General features: G+C 34.9%; 1 protein-coding gene across 2 annotated transcripts in view; it reads right to left on the bottom strand.

Moving 5' to 3' along the window:
- The window catches only part of sfxn5b (sideroflexin 5b), a 34567-nt gene that overhangs the window by 4118 nt on the left and 12949 nt on the right, over window positions 1-17500 (bottom strand). For both annotated transcript variants that reach the window (XM_062039989.1, XM_062039990.1), the window contains 8 exons: window positions 17484-17500; window positions 17385-17410; window positions 17219-17272; window positions 13999-14055; window positions 13817-13882; window positions 8744-8834; window positions 8547-8662; window positions 8311-8396 (listed from right to left, as the gene is read on the bottom strand). The exon at window positions 17484-17500 is cut by the window's right edge. In XM_062039989.1, coding sequence (XP_061895973.1) covers window positions 8311-8396; window positions 8547-8662; window positions 8744-8834; window positions 13817-13882; window positions 13999-14055; window positions 17219-17272; window positions 17385-17410; window positions 17484-17500 — 513 coding nt within the window. The remainder of the gene's footprint in view (window positions 1-8310; window positions 8397-8546; window positions 8663-8743; window positions 8835-13816; window positions 13883-13998; window positions 14056-17218; window positions 17273-17384; window positions 17411-17483) is intronic.

Here is a 17500-nt window from a genome sequence, read left to right as displayed (position 1 = left end):
CTTTTGCGGAGCTGTCAGGGCGGAGTTTCTTAAATGCCTCAAATGTCTGGAATTTTGAGTAAACAATGCACACTGCCGTGTGTTGTGCCTCGGTGTGCATTGTTTACACAACGTGCATTACGCTACTTAATATGTACGTGTGGAAACCTGACCCCCCGTACCGAAACGGTTCAATACAAATACACGTACCGTTACACCCCTAATATATATATATATATATATATATATATATATATATATATATATATATATACGTGTGTGTGTATATATATATATATATACACACACATACATGTATGTATATATATATACATACATACATAAATACAAACATATATATATATATACATATATATATATATATATATATATATATATATATATATATATATATATATATATATATATATATATATATATATATACACATATATATACACACACACACATGTGTGTGTGTGTGTATATATATATACACACACATACATGTATATATACATACATACATAAATACAAACATATATATATATATATATATATACACACATTATATATATATATATATACACACATTATATATATATACACACACACACACACACACACACACACACACACACACACACACACACACACACACACACACACACACACACACACACATATATATATATATATATATATATATATATATATATATATATATATATATATATATATACACACACACACATATATACACAGTTAGGTCCATAAATATATATACACATAAATATATATACACACATATATATATATATATATGTACATACACACACACACACACACACACACACACACACACACACACACACACACATATATATATATGTGTATATATATATATATATATATATATATATATATATATATATATATATATATATATATATATATATATATATATATATATATATATATATATATATATATATATATATTTATATATATATATATATATATATACACACACATACATATATATATATACTTTGTATGGTTGAGACTTTTATTAGTAGGTTGCACAGTGAAGTACATATTCCGTACAATTGACCACTAAATGGTAACACCCGAATAAGTTTTTCAACTTGTTTAAGTCGGGGTCCACTTAAATTGATTCATGATACAGATATATACTATCATATATACTATCATCATAATACAGTCATCACACAAGATAATCACATTGAATTATTTACATTATTTACAATCAGGAGTGTGGAGGGGGGGTGGGGTGGGGGGTGGGGGGGTATTATGCTCCGGGCCTGTTTTGCTGCCAATGGAACTGGTGCTTTACAGAGAGTCAATGGGACAATGAAAAAGGAGGATTACCTCCAAATTCTTCAGGACAACCGAAAATCATCAGCCCGGAGGTTGGGTCTTGGGCGCAGTTGGGTGTTCCAACAGGACAATGACCCCAAACACACGTCAAAAGTGATAAAGGAATGGCTAAATCAGGCTAGAATTAAGGTTTTAGAATGGCCCTGACTTAAACGTGTGGACAATGCTGAAGAAACAAGTCCATGTCAGAAAACCAACACATTTAGCTGAACTGCACCAATTTTGTCAAGAGGAGTGGTCAAAAATTCAAGCAGAAGCTTGTGGATGGCTACCAAAAGCGCCTTATTGCAGTGAAACTTGCCAAGGGACATGTAAGCAAATATTAACATTGCTGTGTGTATACTTTTGACCCAGCAGATTTGCTCACATTTTCAGTAGACCCATAATAAATTCATAACAATAAAAAAACTTCATGAATGTTTTTTGTGACCAACAAGTATGTGCTCCAATCACTCTATCACAAAAAAATAAGAGTTGTAGAAATTATTGGAAACTCAAGACAGCCATGACATTATGTTCTTTACAAGTGGATGTAAACTTTTGACCACGACTGTATATATATACACTCGCACACATACATACATACCAGTGTTGTCCCCATACCAATATTTTGGTACCAGTACCAAAATGTATTTCGATACTTTTCTAAATAAAGGGGACCACAAAAAATTGCATTTTGGCTTTATTTTAACAAGAAATCTAAGGGTACATTAAACATATGTTTCTTATTGCAAGTTTGTCCTTAAATAAAATAGTGAACATACAAGACAACTTGTCTTTTAATAGTAAGTAAACAAACAAAGGCTACTAATTTAGTCTGCTGACATATGCAGTAACATATTGTGTCATTTATCTACCTATTATTTTGTCAACTTTATTAAGAACAAGTGGTAGGAAATGAATTATTAATCTACTTGTTCATTTACTGTTAATATCTGCTTACTTTCTGTTTTAACATGTTCTATCTACACTTCTGTTAAAATGTAATAATCACTTATTCTTCTGTTGTTTGATACTTTACATTAGTTGTGATTGATATATCCACTTAAACATTAAAAAATATATATTTAATTTTTTTATGATCCTTTTGTTCAAGTATTACTAATATGTGTCATAATCTGAGTATGAATTATTATATTTAGATTATCTATTTTGTTATTTTTATATTTGATTCATTTAAAGTGTTTTATTATTTATTTTAATCCGTTTAGGAGGTCTTTTTTCTTCATCAGGAAGAGCACCAATAATATTTGAGGATATCATTTTTAATATTTTTTATCTTTCCTGTTTCTAGTTCTTTCTCTGCCTGTTAGAACACACCAGCTTTAAGAGATGTATGAATTGAAACTTGTAAAACTACTTTGACTCGAGTAAATCCCCATCAAATTCAATGCCCTTAATGAGAGGAATCAAACAAGTACTTTTTGCTTTGGTGAATTGCTACAAACAGCAGTTGTTAGCACAGCTGTCATGGTGGAAATGTTGCTGTTCCAGATTTTCAAGTTGGAACATGTCTTGGTTTGCCTCGGGCTGCTTCACGCACTCAACATGCTAAGAAAACCCACGTCATGACCTCGTGGAGAGGACTGACTACGATGTTGGTTGCGAACAGTCTCGTACTTGCTGACAAGGATGGAACATTATTAACATGAATATAGCATGTAATATTGCAAAATACATTTATTTCAAGTTTATATCTAGAGAAGGAGAAAACGAATTGAACTATTTAAAGACCTACGGAAATGAAATGTTTTTATTTAAACGGGGATAGCAGATCCATTCTATGTGTCATACTTGATCATTTTGCGATATTGCCATATTTTTGCTGAAAGCATTTAGTAGAGAACATCGGCGATAAAGTTCGCAACTTTTGGTCGCTGATAAAAAAAAAGCCTTGCCTGTACCGGAAGTAGCGTGACGTCGCAGGTTGAAGGGCTACTCACATTTCCCCATTGTTTACACCAGCAGCGAGAGCGATTCGGACCGAGAAAGCGACGATTACCCCATTAATTTGAGCGAGGATGAAAGATTTGTGGATGAGGAACGTGAGAGTGAAGGACTAGAGTGCAGTGCAGGACGTATCTTTTTTCGCTCTGACCGTAACTTAGGTACAAGGGCTCATTGGATTCCACACTCTCTCTTTTTTCTATTGTGGATCACGGATTTGTATTTTAAACCACCTCGGATACTATATCCTCTTGAAAATGAGAGTCGAGATTGTGAAATGGACATTCACAGTGACTTTTATCTCCACGACAATACATCGGCGAAGCACTTTAGCTACGGAGCTAACGTGATAGCATCGGGCTTAACTGCAGATAGAAACAAAAGAGATAAACCCCTGACTGGAAGGATAGACAGAAAATCAACAATACTATTAAACCATGGACCTGTAGCTACACGGTTAATGCTTTCCAGCCTGGCGAAGCTCAACAATGCTGTTGCTAACGACACCATCGAAGCTAACTTAGCTACGGGACCTCACAGAGCTATGCTAAAAACATTATCTCTCCACCTACGCCAGCCAGCCCTCATCTGCTCATCAACACCCGTGCTCACCTGCGTTCCAGCGATCGACGGAGCGACGAAGGACTTCACCCGATCATCGATGCGGTCGGCGGCTAGCGTCAGATAGCGCGTCTGCTATCCAAGTCAAAGTCCTCCTGGTTGTGTTGCTGCAGCCAGCCGCTAATACACCGATCCCACCTACAACTTTCTTCTTTGCAGTCTTCATTGTTCATTAAACAAATTGCAAAAGATTCACCAACACAGATGTCCAGAATACTGTGGAATTTTGCGATGAAAACAGAGCTTTTTGTATTGGGATACAATGTGTTCGAATACTTCCGTTTCAACGATTGACGTCACGCGCATACGTCATCATACATAGACGTTTTCAACCGGAAGTTTCGCGGGAAATTTAAAATTGCACTTTATAAGTTAACCCGGCCGTATTGGCATGTGTTGCAATGTTAAGATTTCATCATTGATATATAAACTATCAGACTGCGTGGTCGGTAGTAGTGGCTTTCAGTAGGCCTTTAAATTTTAATTAGTACTTTCTTCGAATGTAGTAACAGTCGTCCCTCGCCATGTTGCGCTCCCAAGTTTGCAGCTTTCCTCTTTCTGACGTGTAAATATTGTTACAATGTTGGATACTCATGCTAAACAATGCCAAAGTATCAAATCAGAAGGTTTGTACGTGAGCTTGCACGCATTTTTGGATGTCAGTCCTATTTTTAACAGTGGGCACACTGTGATGTCACAGTGTGACGGACGTACCTATGTGGGCCATTCCTCTACGTCTCTGATGCCTATAAAGTAAATACCGTATTTTTCGGAGTATAAGTCGCACCGGCCGAAAATGCATAATAAAGAAGGGAAAAAACATATATAAGTCGCACTGGAGTATAAGTCGCATTTTTTGGGGAAATTTATTAGATAAAACCCAACACCAAGAATAGACATTTGAAAGGCAATTTAAAATAAATAAAGAATAGTGAACAACAGGCTGAATAAGTGTACGTTATATGAGGCATAAATAACCAACTGAGAACGTGCCTGGTATGTTAACGTAACATATTATGGTAAGAGTCATTCAAATAACTATAACATATAGAACATGCTATACGTTTACCAAACAATCTGTCACTCCTAATCGCTAAATCCCATGAAATCTTATACGTCTAGTCTCTTACGTGAATGAGATAAATAATATTATTTGATATTTTACGCTAATGTGTGAATAATTTCACACATAAGTCGCTCCTGAGTATAAGTCGCACCCCCGGCCAAACTATGAAAAAAAAAAGCGACTTATAGTCAGAAAAATACGGTACTTCCGTGTTGATTTGTCCACCACATTTTACACGGGACTGTTTCGCCAACACGGACCAGTGCCATACTGGATTCGCGTCATTGCGACATTTCTACGCAAGAAAAAATAATTTGCATATAATTATGTGATGCAATAAATATATAAAATAATGAATAGGTTTCTTAAGTAAACCGTCAATAAAATTTAAGTGTAAATGAAAATACAACTTCACCACTTTAGTCATAATCTTTGCAATTAAGACATTTCCCTATGACTTCAGTTCCAGACTTCTTTTGTTTGATTGCTATTGTCATTACTGCCACAAGTGGTGGAAAAGTGTATTACAACTGACTATGTATGGCATGTGCATAATAACGCTGTGAGATAAATGCTGCTTTTTTACGCAGCTCCGAATCCATTGGAGAATGTGCAGGTGCACCAAATGTAGTGACCGGGTGAATCTGTATAATGTTTATGAAGTTTATTTTCGACTCCGTTTGAAAAAACAAAACAAAAAACAGTGGTGATATTCGTCTTCAACATATGTATATTTAAAGATTGTACATTTTCAAAAGATACATTGTGACACTTTTGGAGAGGGCGGGGCGTGGTTTCATTCGCAATCTGGGAAAACATCCACACACAATTATTAACGCTGAATTAGTCATCTTACGCTTGATTTTAATCATATTCAATAATTATATTTAACCTACTTACAGTTTACAACCTTGTCCAATGATATGAAAGCATGTGTTAATCACAAAGATTATTATTTATTTTACACATAAACTTTTTAGGATCAGGTCAGGCTAATTAGACAAATAAATACTAATCAAATATACTGAAGAAGAAGGGACTTGTAATTAACTGACACAAAATAATTGACATATAATTGTGATGCAATAAATAAATAAAATAATGAATATTTTTCTTAACTTAACTGTCAATAAAATTTAAGTGCAAATGAAAATACAACTTCACCACTTTAGTCATATTTTTTTCCCTTAATTCAGCTCCCGACTTCTTCTGTTTGTTTGACATAGTCATTACTGCCACAAGTGGTGGAAAAGTGTCACCCACATATGCGGTCCTCTCCAAGGTTTCTCATAGTCATTCACATCGACGCCCCACCGGGTTGTGAGTTTTTCCTTGCCCTTATGTGGGCTCTGTACCGCGGATGTCGTTGTGGCTTGTGCAGCCCTTTGAGACACTTGTGATTTAGGGCTATATAAATAAACATTGATTGATACTAATTTCGGCGGTTCTTTAATTTACCATAGTGAGTTAAAAATGTATGATCCTGTAACGACTTGGTATCGGATTGATACCCAAATTTGTGGTATCATCCAAACCTAATGTAAAGTATCAAACAACAGAAGAATAAGTGATTATTACATTTGAACAGAAGTGTAGATAGAACATGTTAAAAGAGAAAGTAAGCAGATATTAACAGTAAATGAACAAGTAGATTAATAATTCATTTTCTACCGCTTGTCCTTAATAATGTTGACAAAATAATAGAATGGAAAATGACACAATATGTTACTGCATATGTCAGCAGACTAATTAATAATAATAATAATAATGGATTAGATTTTATATAGCGCTTTTCTATTATTAGATACTCAAAGCACTCACAGAGAAGTGGGAACCCATCATTCATTCACACCTGGTGGTGGTAAGCTACATTTGTAGCCACAGCTGCCCTGGAGTAGACTGACGGAAGCGAGGCTGCCAATTTGCACCTACGGCCCCGCCGACCACCACCTATCATTCATTTATCATTCATTCACGAGTGTAAGCGGGGACCGGGGGCAAGGGTGAAGTGTCCTGCCCAAGGACACAACGGCAGCGATTTGGATGTCAAGAGGCGGGGAGCGAACCTGCAACCCTCAGGTTTCTGGCACGGCCGCTCTACCCACTACGCCATACCGCCTTTGTTTGCTTACTTACTAATAAAAGACAAGTTGTCTTGTATGTTCAATATTTTAAGGATAAACTTGCAATAAGAAACAAATGTTTAATGTACCCAATGATTTTTTGTTAAAATGAATCCAATAATTACATTTTTTGTGTTCCCCTTTAATTACAAAAGTACCGAAATACATTTTTGTACCAGTACCGGTACCAAAATCAGTGTTTCCCATAAACTGCCAAGATACCTGTGGCGGTAGGGGCGTGGCTATGGGCGTGGTCACCATGACATCATCGATTAATTTGCATAATTTACTACAATGATATGATTTTCTCTAAAAAGGCTCAAAAAATGTATACTTACTAATTAATAATAACAGTTTTGTTTTAAACGTCCATCCATCCATCCATCCATCCATTTTACAATATAATTACAACACTTTATGTACATATTTATATACAGATTTGAACAATAAGTTATTCACTGAAATATATTCATTAATTGTGGTTCTTACAAAAAATATATCTTATAAAAATATAAAAGCTAAAATGTCTCTTAAAGCTCTGCCCCTTTAATTAGTGCATACTAAATAATTTAACTTTAGCCTACTACTACAACCATATTATTTACCAGCAACATAAAGTGAAACAGAGGCAGAGGTGTCCTGCCACAGTCAGTAACAAATAAACAGAAAACAGTAGTGGTGGTAGATAGACACAGAGCTTCATCAAACATCTGATCCACTGAACAAAGAGCTCCAAAAATCTTGATCCTACACTTCTCTTTTGTAAAGTAAATCTGAACAGCCGATATGGGCATCTACATCAACTAAATTATTTGCCTGAGAAGCTTGACAGGACACAAAAAATTAAATAAAATAAAAAAATGTTTTTATTTTTTTTTAATTAAAAAAAAATATATATATATATATATTTTTTTGTGGCGGCCTTAATTCTTTCGTGGCGGGCCGCAACAAATAAATGAATGTGTGGGAAACACTGAAAATATTGGTATCGGGACAACACTACAGTTAATGCAGATTAATCGCACAATTTATTTTGTACTTTAATTCTGCGCGTAAACAATCAATAATCCCGATTAATCAAGTGTGATTAATCCGATTAAAACATTGCATTGTTTGACATCTTTATACGATGATCATCACTAGACTTCCGTTTGGAAGGTTGTGTGTACGCACCCTTGCAGGTAGGACATGATGATGGGGGGCAGCACAAAGATGGGCATGGGGAGGACCACACGCGTGAAGGCCGTCTCTGCGATGGCCTGAGGACGACAACATTGTGCACACGCTCGGTTTCAAACGCGCACACACATCATTTCCTCCGTCAGGGCATCAGATGGTATCCGAGTGACGCCGGTGGGAAATAATATGTTTGGGGGGAAAAAAAAAAAAAAAAAAAAGACTTCACTCACGTGTCTGGCAGCAATTTTGGAGGAGCCCACCACGTTGCCGTCGGCGTCGAGCACATCGATGCCTTCGGATAGCTCGTTGTGTCTCATCAGGGCCACGTTGCAAATGTTGGCGCTGGCTGAGACGGCGGAGGACGACAGAAACTTTTTAGTGGGAGACCCTGACTGATGCGAACCGGAGGAACCCCGCGAGGACGTACCGACGGCTGGGAAGGGGACAAATCTCTGGATGAGGGTTCTGGTGGACGGACTCAGCTTGTTGGCCTTCTCAATCAGCACTTTCAGTCCCACCTGGCAAACACACACAGTCAATTAGCGTCTTGTTGTCCAATCGTAGGTAGGTAGGTCTTTATTGTCATTGCACAAGTACAACAGAACTTTGTTTTCAGCACAAACCCGTTCAAGATTAGACAAACAAACAGTGTACAGGGTTCCAGAACAGGAACGCTGATGGGTCGCCAGAAGGCACCCCGTAAAAGATAGGCTCCAGCGCCCCCCGCGACCCCGAAGGGAATAAGCGGTAGAAAATGGATGGATGTCAAATACAATGATACTGTACACAGCCTAAATTGGGGCCCTAAGCAGAATTTTGTTTAGAGCCCCCCCACCCCAAACCCTCCATGAAAAACTAATTTTTTAAACTTAACTATTTATGTGAAATTATTTTAAAACTTGTTTTTAATCAAACTTCAATTTAATTGCATGCATGTTTTGCACTAAAACAATTGTCACGGAAAATCAATTGTTGAATAATAAAAAATGTTTGTACAAAATAGAAATGTTAACGTCATTAAAACACATTTCTAAACATGACTACCTCAACTTCCTTGTCAGTGACGGGGCAGGAAGCGGCTGGGAATACGTTTGCGACAAAATATCAATGATACTGTATATAATACCTGGGATTTATATACCTGGGATTTATATAGCGCTTTTCTAAGTACCCAAAGTCGCTTTACATGTAGAACCCATCATTCATTCACACCTGGTGGTGGTAAGCTACTTTCATAGCCACAGCTGCCCTGGGGTAGACTGACGGATTTGTGTATATGTCAAGTACAATGATACAGTACTGTACATGTCATACACAATGGTATACGTAAGTATGAGTCAAATACAGTAATGCATTTGTGTATATGTCACATACAATAATACTGTACATGTCACATACAATGGTACATTTGTGTATATGTCAAATACAATAATACTGTACATGTCAAATACAATGGTACTGTATGTGTCACATACAATGGTACATTTGTGTATATGTCAAATACAATAATACTGTACATGTCAAATACAATGGTACTGTATGTGTCACATACAATGGTACATTTGTGTTTATGTCACATACAATAATACTGTATATGTCATCTACAATAGTACTGTATGAGTCAAATACAATAATACATTTGTGTATATGTCAAATACAATTATACTGTACATGTCAAATACAATGGCACATTTGTTTATATTTCAAATACAATAATACTTTATGTCATATACAATAGTACTGCATGAGTCAAATACAATGGAACATTTGTGTATATGTCAAATACAATGGTACACTTGTGTAATATGTCACATACAATAATACTGTATATGTCATGTACAATAGTACTAAATTAGTCAAATACAATAATACATTTGTGTATATGTCAAATACAATAATACTGTACATGTCAAATACAATGGTACTGTACATGTCACGTAGAATGGTACATTTGTGTATATGTCAAATACTATAATACTGTATATATCATATACAATAGTACTGTATTAGTCAAATACAATAATACATTTGTGTATATGCCAAATACAATAATACTGTATATGTCACACACAATGGTACATTTGTGTATATGTCACATACAATAATACTGTATATGTCATATACAATGGTACTATATATGTCACATACAAATTGTATGTGACATATATAGTCCCATGTCACACACAATAATACTGTATATGTCAAATACAATGGTACTTTATATGTCACATACAAATTGTATGTGACATAGACAGTATAGTACCATTGTATTTGACATATACAGTATTATTGTATGTGACATATACACAAATGTACCATTGTATGTGACATATACAGTACCATTGTATGTGACATATACAGTACCGTTGTATTTGACATATACAGTATTATTGTATTTGACATCCTGCTGGCCCAACTATGGACTGGACTCTCACTGTTATGTGGATCCACTAGGGACCTTTGAGACTTTTGTGATTTAGGGCTATATAAATAAACATTGATTGATTGATATACACATATGTACCATTGTATGATACAATAATACACATATGTATATGTCAAATACAGTAATACTGTATGTCATATACAATAGTACTGTTTTAGTTAAATACAATAATACATTTGTGTATATGTCAAATACAATAACACTGTACATGTCAAATACAATGGTACTGTATATGTCACATACAATGGTAAATTTGTGTATATGTTACATACAATAATACTGTAGATGTCATATACAATAGTACTGTATGAGTCAAATACAATAATATATGTGTGTATATGTCAAATACAATAATACTGTACATGTCACATACAATGGTACATTTGTGTATATGTCACATACAATGGTACATCTGTGTATATGTCAAATACAATAATACTGTATGTTATATACAATAGTACTGTATGAGTCAAATACAATGGTACATTTGTGTACATGTCAAATACAATAATACTGTATATGTCAAATACAATGGTACTGTATATGTCACACACGATGGTACATTTGTGTATATGTCAAATACAATAATACTGTACATGTCAAATACAATAGTACTGTATGAGTCAAATACAATGGTACATTTGTGTATATGTCAAATACAATAATACTGTACATGTCAAATACAATAGTACTGTATAAGTCACATACAATGGTACATTTGTGTATATGTCAAATATAATAATACTGTATATGTCAAATACAATAGTACTGCATGAGTCAAATACAATGGTACATTTGTGTATATGTCAAATACACTAATACTGTATATGTCATATACAATAGTACTGTATTAGTCAAATACAATAATACATTTGTGTATATGTCACATACAATAATACTGTACATGTCAAATACAATGGTACTGTATATGTCACATACAATGGTACATTTGTGTATAGGTCACATACAATAATACTGTAAATGTCAAATACAATAGTACTGTATGAGTCAAATACCGGCCGAGTCATACCAAAGACTATAAAAATGGGACCCATTACCTCCCTGCTTGGCACTCAGCATCAAGGGTTGGAATTGGGGGTTAAATCACCAAAAATGATTCCCGGGCGCGGCACCGCTGCTGCCCACTGCTCCCTTCACTTCCCAGGGGGTGAACAAGGGGATGGGTCAAATGCAGAGGACAAATTTCACCACACCTAGTGTGTGTGTGTGACTATCAGTGGTACTTTAACATTAACTTTAAATACAATAATACATTTGTGTATATGTCAAATACAATAATACTGTACATGTCAAATACAATGGTACTGTATATGTCACATCTAATGGTACATTTGTGTATATGTCACATACAATAATACTGTATATGTAAAATACAATAGTACTGTATGAGTCAAATACAATAATACTGTATATGTCAAATACAATAGTACTGTATGAGTCAAATACAATAATACATTTGTGTATATGTCACATACAATAATACTGTATATGTAAAATACAATAGTACTGTATGAGTCAAATACAATAATACTGTGTATGTCAAATACAATAGTACTGTATGAGTCAAATACAATAATACATTTGTGTATATGTCAAATAAAATAATACTGTACATGTCAAATACAACGGTACTGTATATGTCACATCTAATGGTACATTTGTGTATACGTCAAATACAATAATACTGTATATGTCAAATACAACGGTACTGTATATGTCACATACAATGGTACATTTGTGTATATGTCAAATACAATAATACTGTATATGTCAAATACAATAGTACTGTATATGACACATCTAAGGTACATTTGTGTATATGTCACATACAATAATAATGTATATGTCATATACAATGGTACATTTGTGTTCATGTCACATACAATGGTACATTTGTGTTCATGTCACATACAATGGTACATTTGTGTATATGTCACATACAATAATACTGTACATGTCAAATACAATGGTACTGTACATGTCACGTACAATGGTACATTTGTGTATAGGTCAAATACAATAATACTGTACATGTCAAATACTATGGTACTGTATATGTCACATACAATGGTACACTTGTGTATATGTCACATACAATAATACTGTATATTTCATATACAATAGTACTGTATGAGTCAAATACAATAATATATGCGTGTATATGTGAAATACAATAATATTGTACATGTCACATACAATGGTACATTTGTGTATATGTCACATACAATGGTACATTTGTGTTCATGTCACATACAATGGTACATTTGTGTATATGTCACATACAATAATACTGTACGTGTCAAATACAATGGTACTGTACATGTCACGTACAATGGTACATTTGTGTATATGTCAAATACAATAATATTGTATATACAAATACAATACTACTGAATATGTCACATACAATGGTACATTTGTGTATATGTCAAATACACTAATACTGTATATGTCAAATACAATAGTACTGTATGAGTCAAATACAATAATACATTTGTGTATATGTCAAATACAATAATACTGTACATGTCAAATACAATGGTACTGTAAATGTCACATAGTACATTTGTGTATATGTAAAATACAATAATACTGTATATGTCATACAATAGTACTGTATGAGTTAAATACAATGGTACATTTGTGTATATGTCAAATACAATAATACTGTATATGTAAAATACAATGGTACTGTATATGTCACATACAATGGTACATTTGTGTATATGTCAAATACAATAATACTGTATATATCAAATACAATGGTACTGTATATGTCACATACAATGATACATTTGTGTATGTGTCAAATACAATAATACTGTACATGTCAAATACAATGGTACTGTATATGTCACATACAATGGTACATTTGTGTATATGTCAAATACAATACTCTATATGTCACATACAATGGTACTGTATGAGTCAAATACAATAATACTGTATATGTCAAATACTATAGTACAGTATGAGTCAAATACAATAGTACATTAGGAGTCAAATACAATGGTACATTAGGAGAGCACTCACTGCAATGGACACAGCACTGGTCACAGCTCCAAAATAACCTTGAAGGAACCTGGACGTTGGCGTTGGCTGAAGGAACATAAAACACATGCAGAAGTATTCATGTACTGTAATAATACTTCAGACAATTTAGTGTGATGAACTTCTAAAGACATAGTCAGCACAGAACAAGGTGGTGTTTTTACCTTGGTGGCGTTGCGGTTGGCGTAGTTGACACAGGCGTTGTGGCTCTGATTCAACCACTGCAGCAAACGAAAGGCCGTCAGTCAAAATGGAACCAAAACCAACAGATGTCTTGCTCCAACAACTTGAACAAGATGGTCGGGAAAGTGCGACCACCAATTTCACTGTTGACTTCCAACCATTGGTTTTCACCTTCAGAGGCCTCCTGATAGCTGCCATTGAAAATCAATGAGGTTGTAGTTTTCCACTTTTAATCGATAATATATTAAAGTGTTGTTTTTGAGCAATTTGCAAGTTATTCAAAATCAACTGGATTCTTGTTTTTGACTTGAACTGTCCACAGTCAACCCGTGCTACTCATTAAAAACCAACAGGCCTCTATTTTGACTTCAACCATTAAAATTGATAGAATTCTTGTTTTAGACTTTGAATTAAATAAAACTGGTGGAGCGCTAACAAGGACCCTTATTATATAAAGAATAACAATAATGTGGAGACAAATTAAAGTAGAGTTTATTTTTCCTTTTTGTTAAGTGAAGGATGAAAATGTAGAAATATGTCAGAAGGTGCGTCACAGAGAAAAGTTTTTTTTTAGGACTAAAGATAAAAAAATATGGATTTCAGAATGTTAAATTTAAGTTATGAATGTAGGGAATAATCAAATGTCCCTTTTTCTCAATATTTTTAGACTTAAGGAGTTTGTTTGGCTCTTACGCAGCATGTATCAATAATATTATTAGTTTTATTATTACCATTCAAATATTTTTACAAGATAAGTGTAGAAAACAATTTTTTTTGTGCCAATAATATATTGAAATATTCTGGAATGCGTGAAATATTGCTTTAATGGGGGGGAAAAAAAGTCTGCTTTGCATCACTTGACAAAAACACATAAAAAATAAATACTATAATTGGTCAACATCTTCATCTTAGTAAAGGTTCACAATTCAAATTCCGATTATTTTTTAAATAAATATGACGTTATTTAGCCCTCCAAAAAGAATACAATATTGTTACAGTGCTAATAATACGCGCCAATCTGAAAGTAACGCCTTCTTCTTTATCATGAGAAGGATGCTATTTTAATTGGAATGTTTTGGTGTGTGTTTACGTACCGTATTTCCCGGACTATAAGGCGCAACTAAATCCTTTTTTTTTTCTCAAAACTCGACAGTGCACCTAATGTAAAGAATAAGTTTGGTTGAGCTTACCCACCTCGAAGCTATTTTATTTGGTACATGGTGTAATGATAAGTGTGACCAGTAGATGGCAGTCAAACATAAGAGATATGTGTAAGCTGCACTATAATGGCAATATGTCTCAAGTAAACAACACCAACATTTTGAAGGTTCCATTGAAAATTTAGAACATTACACACGGCGCTCAAAAACCTATCAAACTGTTTTAGTACGACTTTGGTAAGCTATAAAGCCGCACCGCTTGATGGATTGTCGGCGCATTAAACATACGAGTATTATTATGGTGTGTTTATAAAGTAAGACATTATCTGGCGTTTTGTTTCGCAATATTTTGCAAAAGCAACTTTTCCTACATTCTGGTACCTGCTAATCTGTATTTGGGAAAATAATAAATTCTGAAAAATTGCGCGCGTCTGCCTTTGTAGTCCGTGCCGCGCCGTAGTCGATAAGCTTCTTCTTTTTCCTCTATCTTCTTGTTATGTGACATTAATCCTCCGCTGTTGCCATTTCTAATATAAAGTAGTGTAAAGTTCTTACTTAAATCTGTCAGGTTCAAATCCCAGCCGAGTCATACCAAAGACTATAAAAATGGGACCCATAACCTCCCTGCTTGGCACTCAGCAACAAAGGGTTGGAGTTGGGGGTTAAATCACGAAAATGATTCCCGGGCGCGGCGCCGCTGCTGCCCACTGCTCCCCAAGGGGATGGAACAAATGCAGAGGACAAATTTCACCACATCTAGTGTGTGTGTGACAATCATTGGTACTTTAATCTTTAATCTTTAATCTTAACTCGCCATTGAAGCGCTAAAACATACCGGTGTAGTGAGTTTACATTATTCACTCGAGGAACTTTAGTTACTGGAGAGTTCCGATTGGACGTTTTTTCACTGGACACATTTCTGGCCTTGTTATTTCCGGATGAGGAGATGCTGCTCCGTTATTAATTTAAATAAAGTCTGAATGTCATTAAAACAGTTAGCTCCATCTTTTGACACTTCTTCCACTCCCGTCCTTGCACGCTACACCGCTACAACAAAGATGACGGGGAGAAGACGCTGTCGAAGGTGAGCCACGTAAATAAGACCGCCCACAAAACGGCGACTGTCAGGAAGCGGCTTGAAGATGATCTGTAAAACATAATCTATGCAACATTTTGACCAAAGAACTTACATGTTATGAAGACCAAAAGGAAGTCTTTTACATTTAGAAAAAAATTATAATAATATGACTCCTTTAATGCGCCCTATAATCCGGTGCGCCCTATGGTCCGGAAAATACGGTAATATTCTACCTTCACGCACACATTGCATAAGTGTACAGCTCTGGTAATGGGTACATTCGCACCCACCTGCATAAATGTACTTCAAAATGCAACAATCAAAATAAATATGACTTTTTTGTTTTGTTTACTAGGGCATGCATATATAATATGCATTAGTTTGACCATTTAAAATCAACGATAATAAAAAGGAGATGCTTGGAAATAGCATAAAAATGCCCCCCAAAACTTGGAAAAACGCGATTCATAGCGTTACTTTTTGGTGTAACCATCATGAGCGTTTTGTTCAGGTATATTTCTTTTATATTTTGATAAATCATCATAAATAGGTATTGATCAATCTTTAAGCTGTGTGTATTTGATTTGAGTTTGCTTTTGACATCTTATTTAGAATTGTAGTTGAAACTTTTACAACCTTGTGTTGCGCTCATGATGGCGTAACCAAACTAGATTATTTTGAATATTTATTCCCTTTTTTACATTTAGTATATTTAAATATACTGTGTTTTATGCTTTTTTCTTTTTGGAACATGTACTATACATATAATACAATAAAGTCCCATATAAAATTATGTTTCTAGCAATACTTTAATTTTGCCTTTGAAAGTAACACTCCAATGTCCATTAATGGAGCTGTACACATAACTAATGTCCATCTTTGACCTCTGAACCAAAACACTAGAGTTCTTGCTCTGGCTGCACGTGAGGAGACCATGAAAAGGTGATGCATGCTGAGAGTTACCTGCCATACAATGGTGGACGCCACCGTCTGATTGGGCAGCAGGAGGCCAATCACCTGCAGTGGAGGATAGGAGCTTACTTTAGTACAAAATAAGCCTCTAAAATAAAAATAAAAAGTATGAGAATGACATCAGATTAAAAATGTGACTGCAGCGCACGGAACTTACAATGGGCGTTCCGAAAGGTACGTAACCTGCGCGGGGCGGGAAAACAAAACCACTGAGCGAGGAGAACAACGAGAAGGACAAAAGATCTTCAGCTCCTACCTGACATTCGGAACGGC

This window comes from Entelurus aequoreus, linkage group LG28, assembly GCF_033978785.1.
Source record: "Entelurus aequoreus isolate RoL-2023_Sb linkage group LG28, RoL_Eaeq_v1.1, whole genome shotgun sequence".
Lineage (NCBI taxonomy): Eukaryota > Metazoa > Chordata > Actinopteri > Syngnathiformes > Syngnathidae > Entelurus > Entelurus aequoreus.
This window is presented reverse-complemented; position numbering and strand designations above follow the sequence as displayed.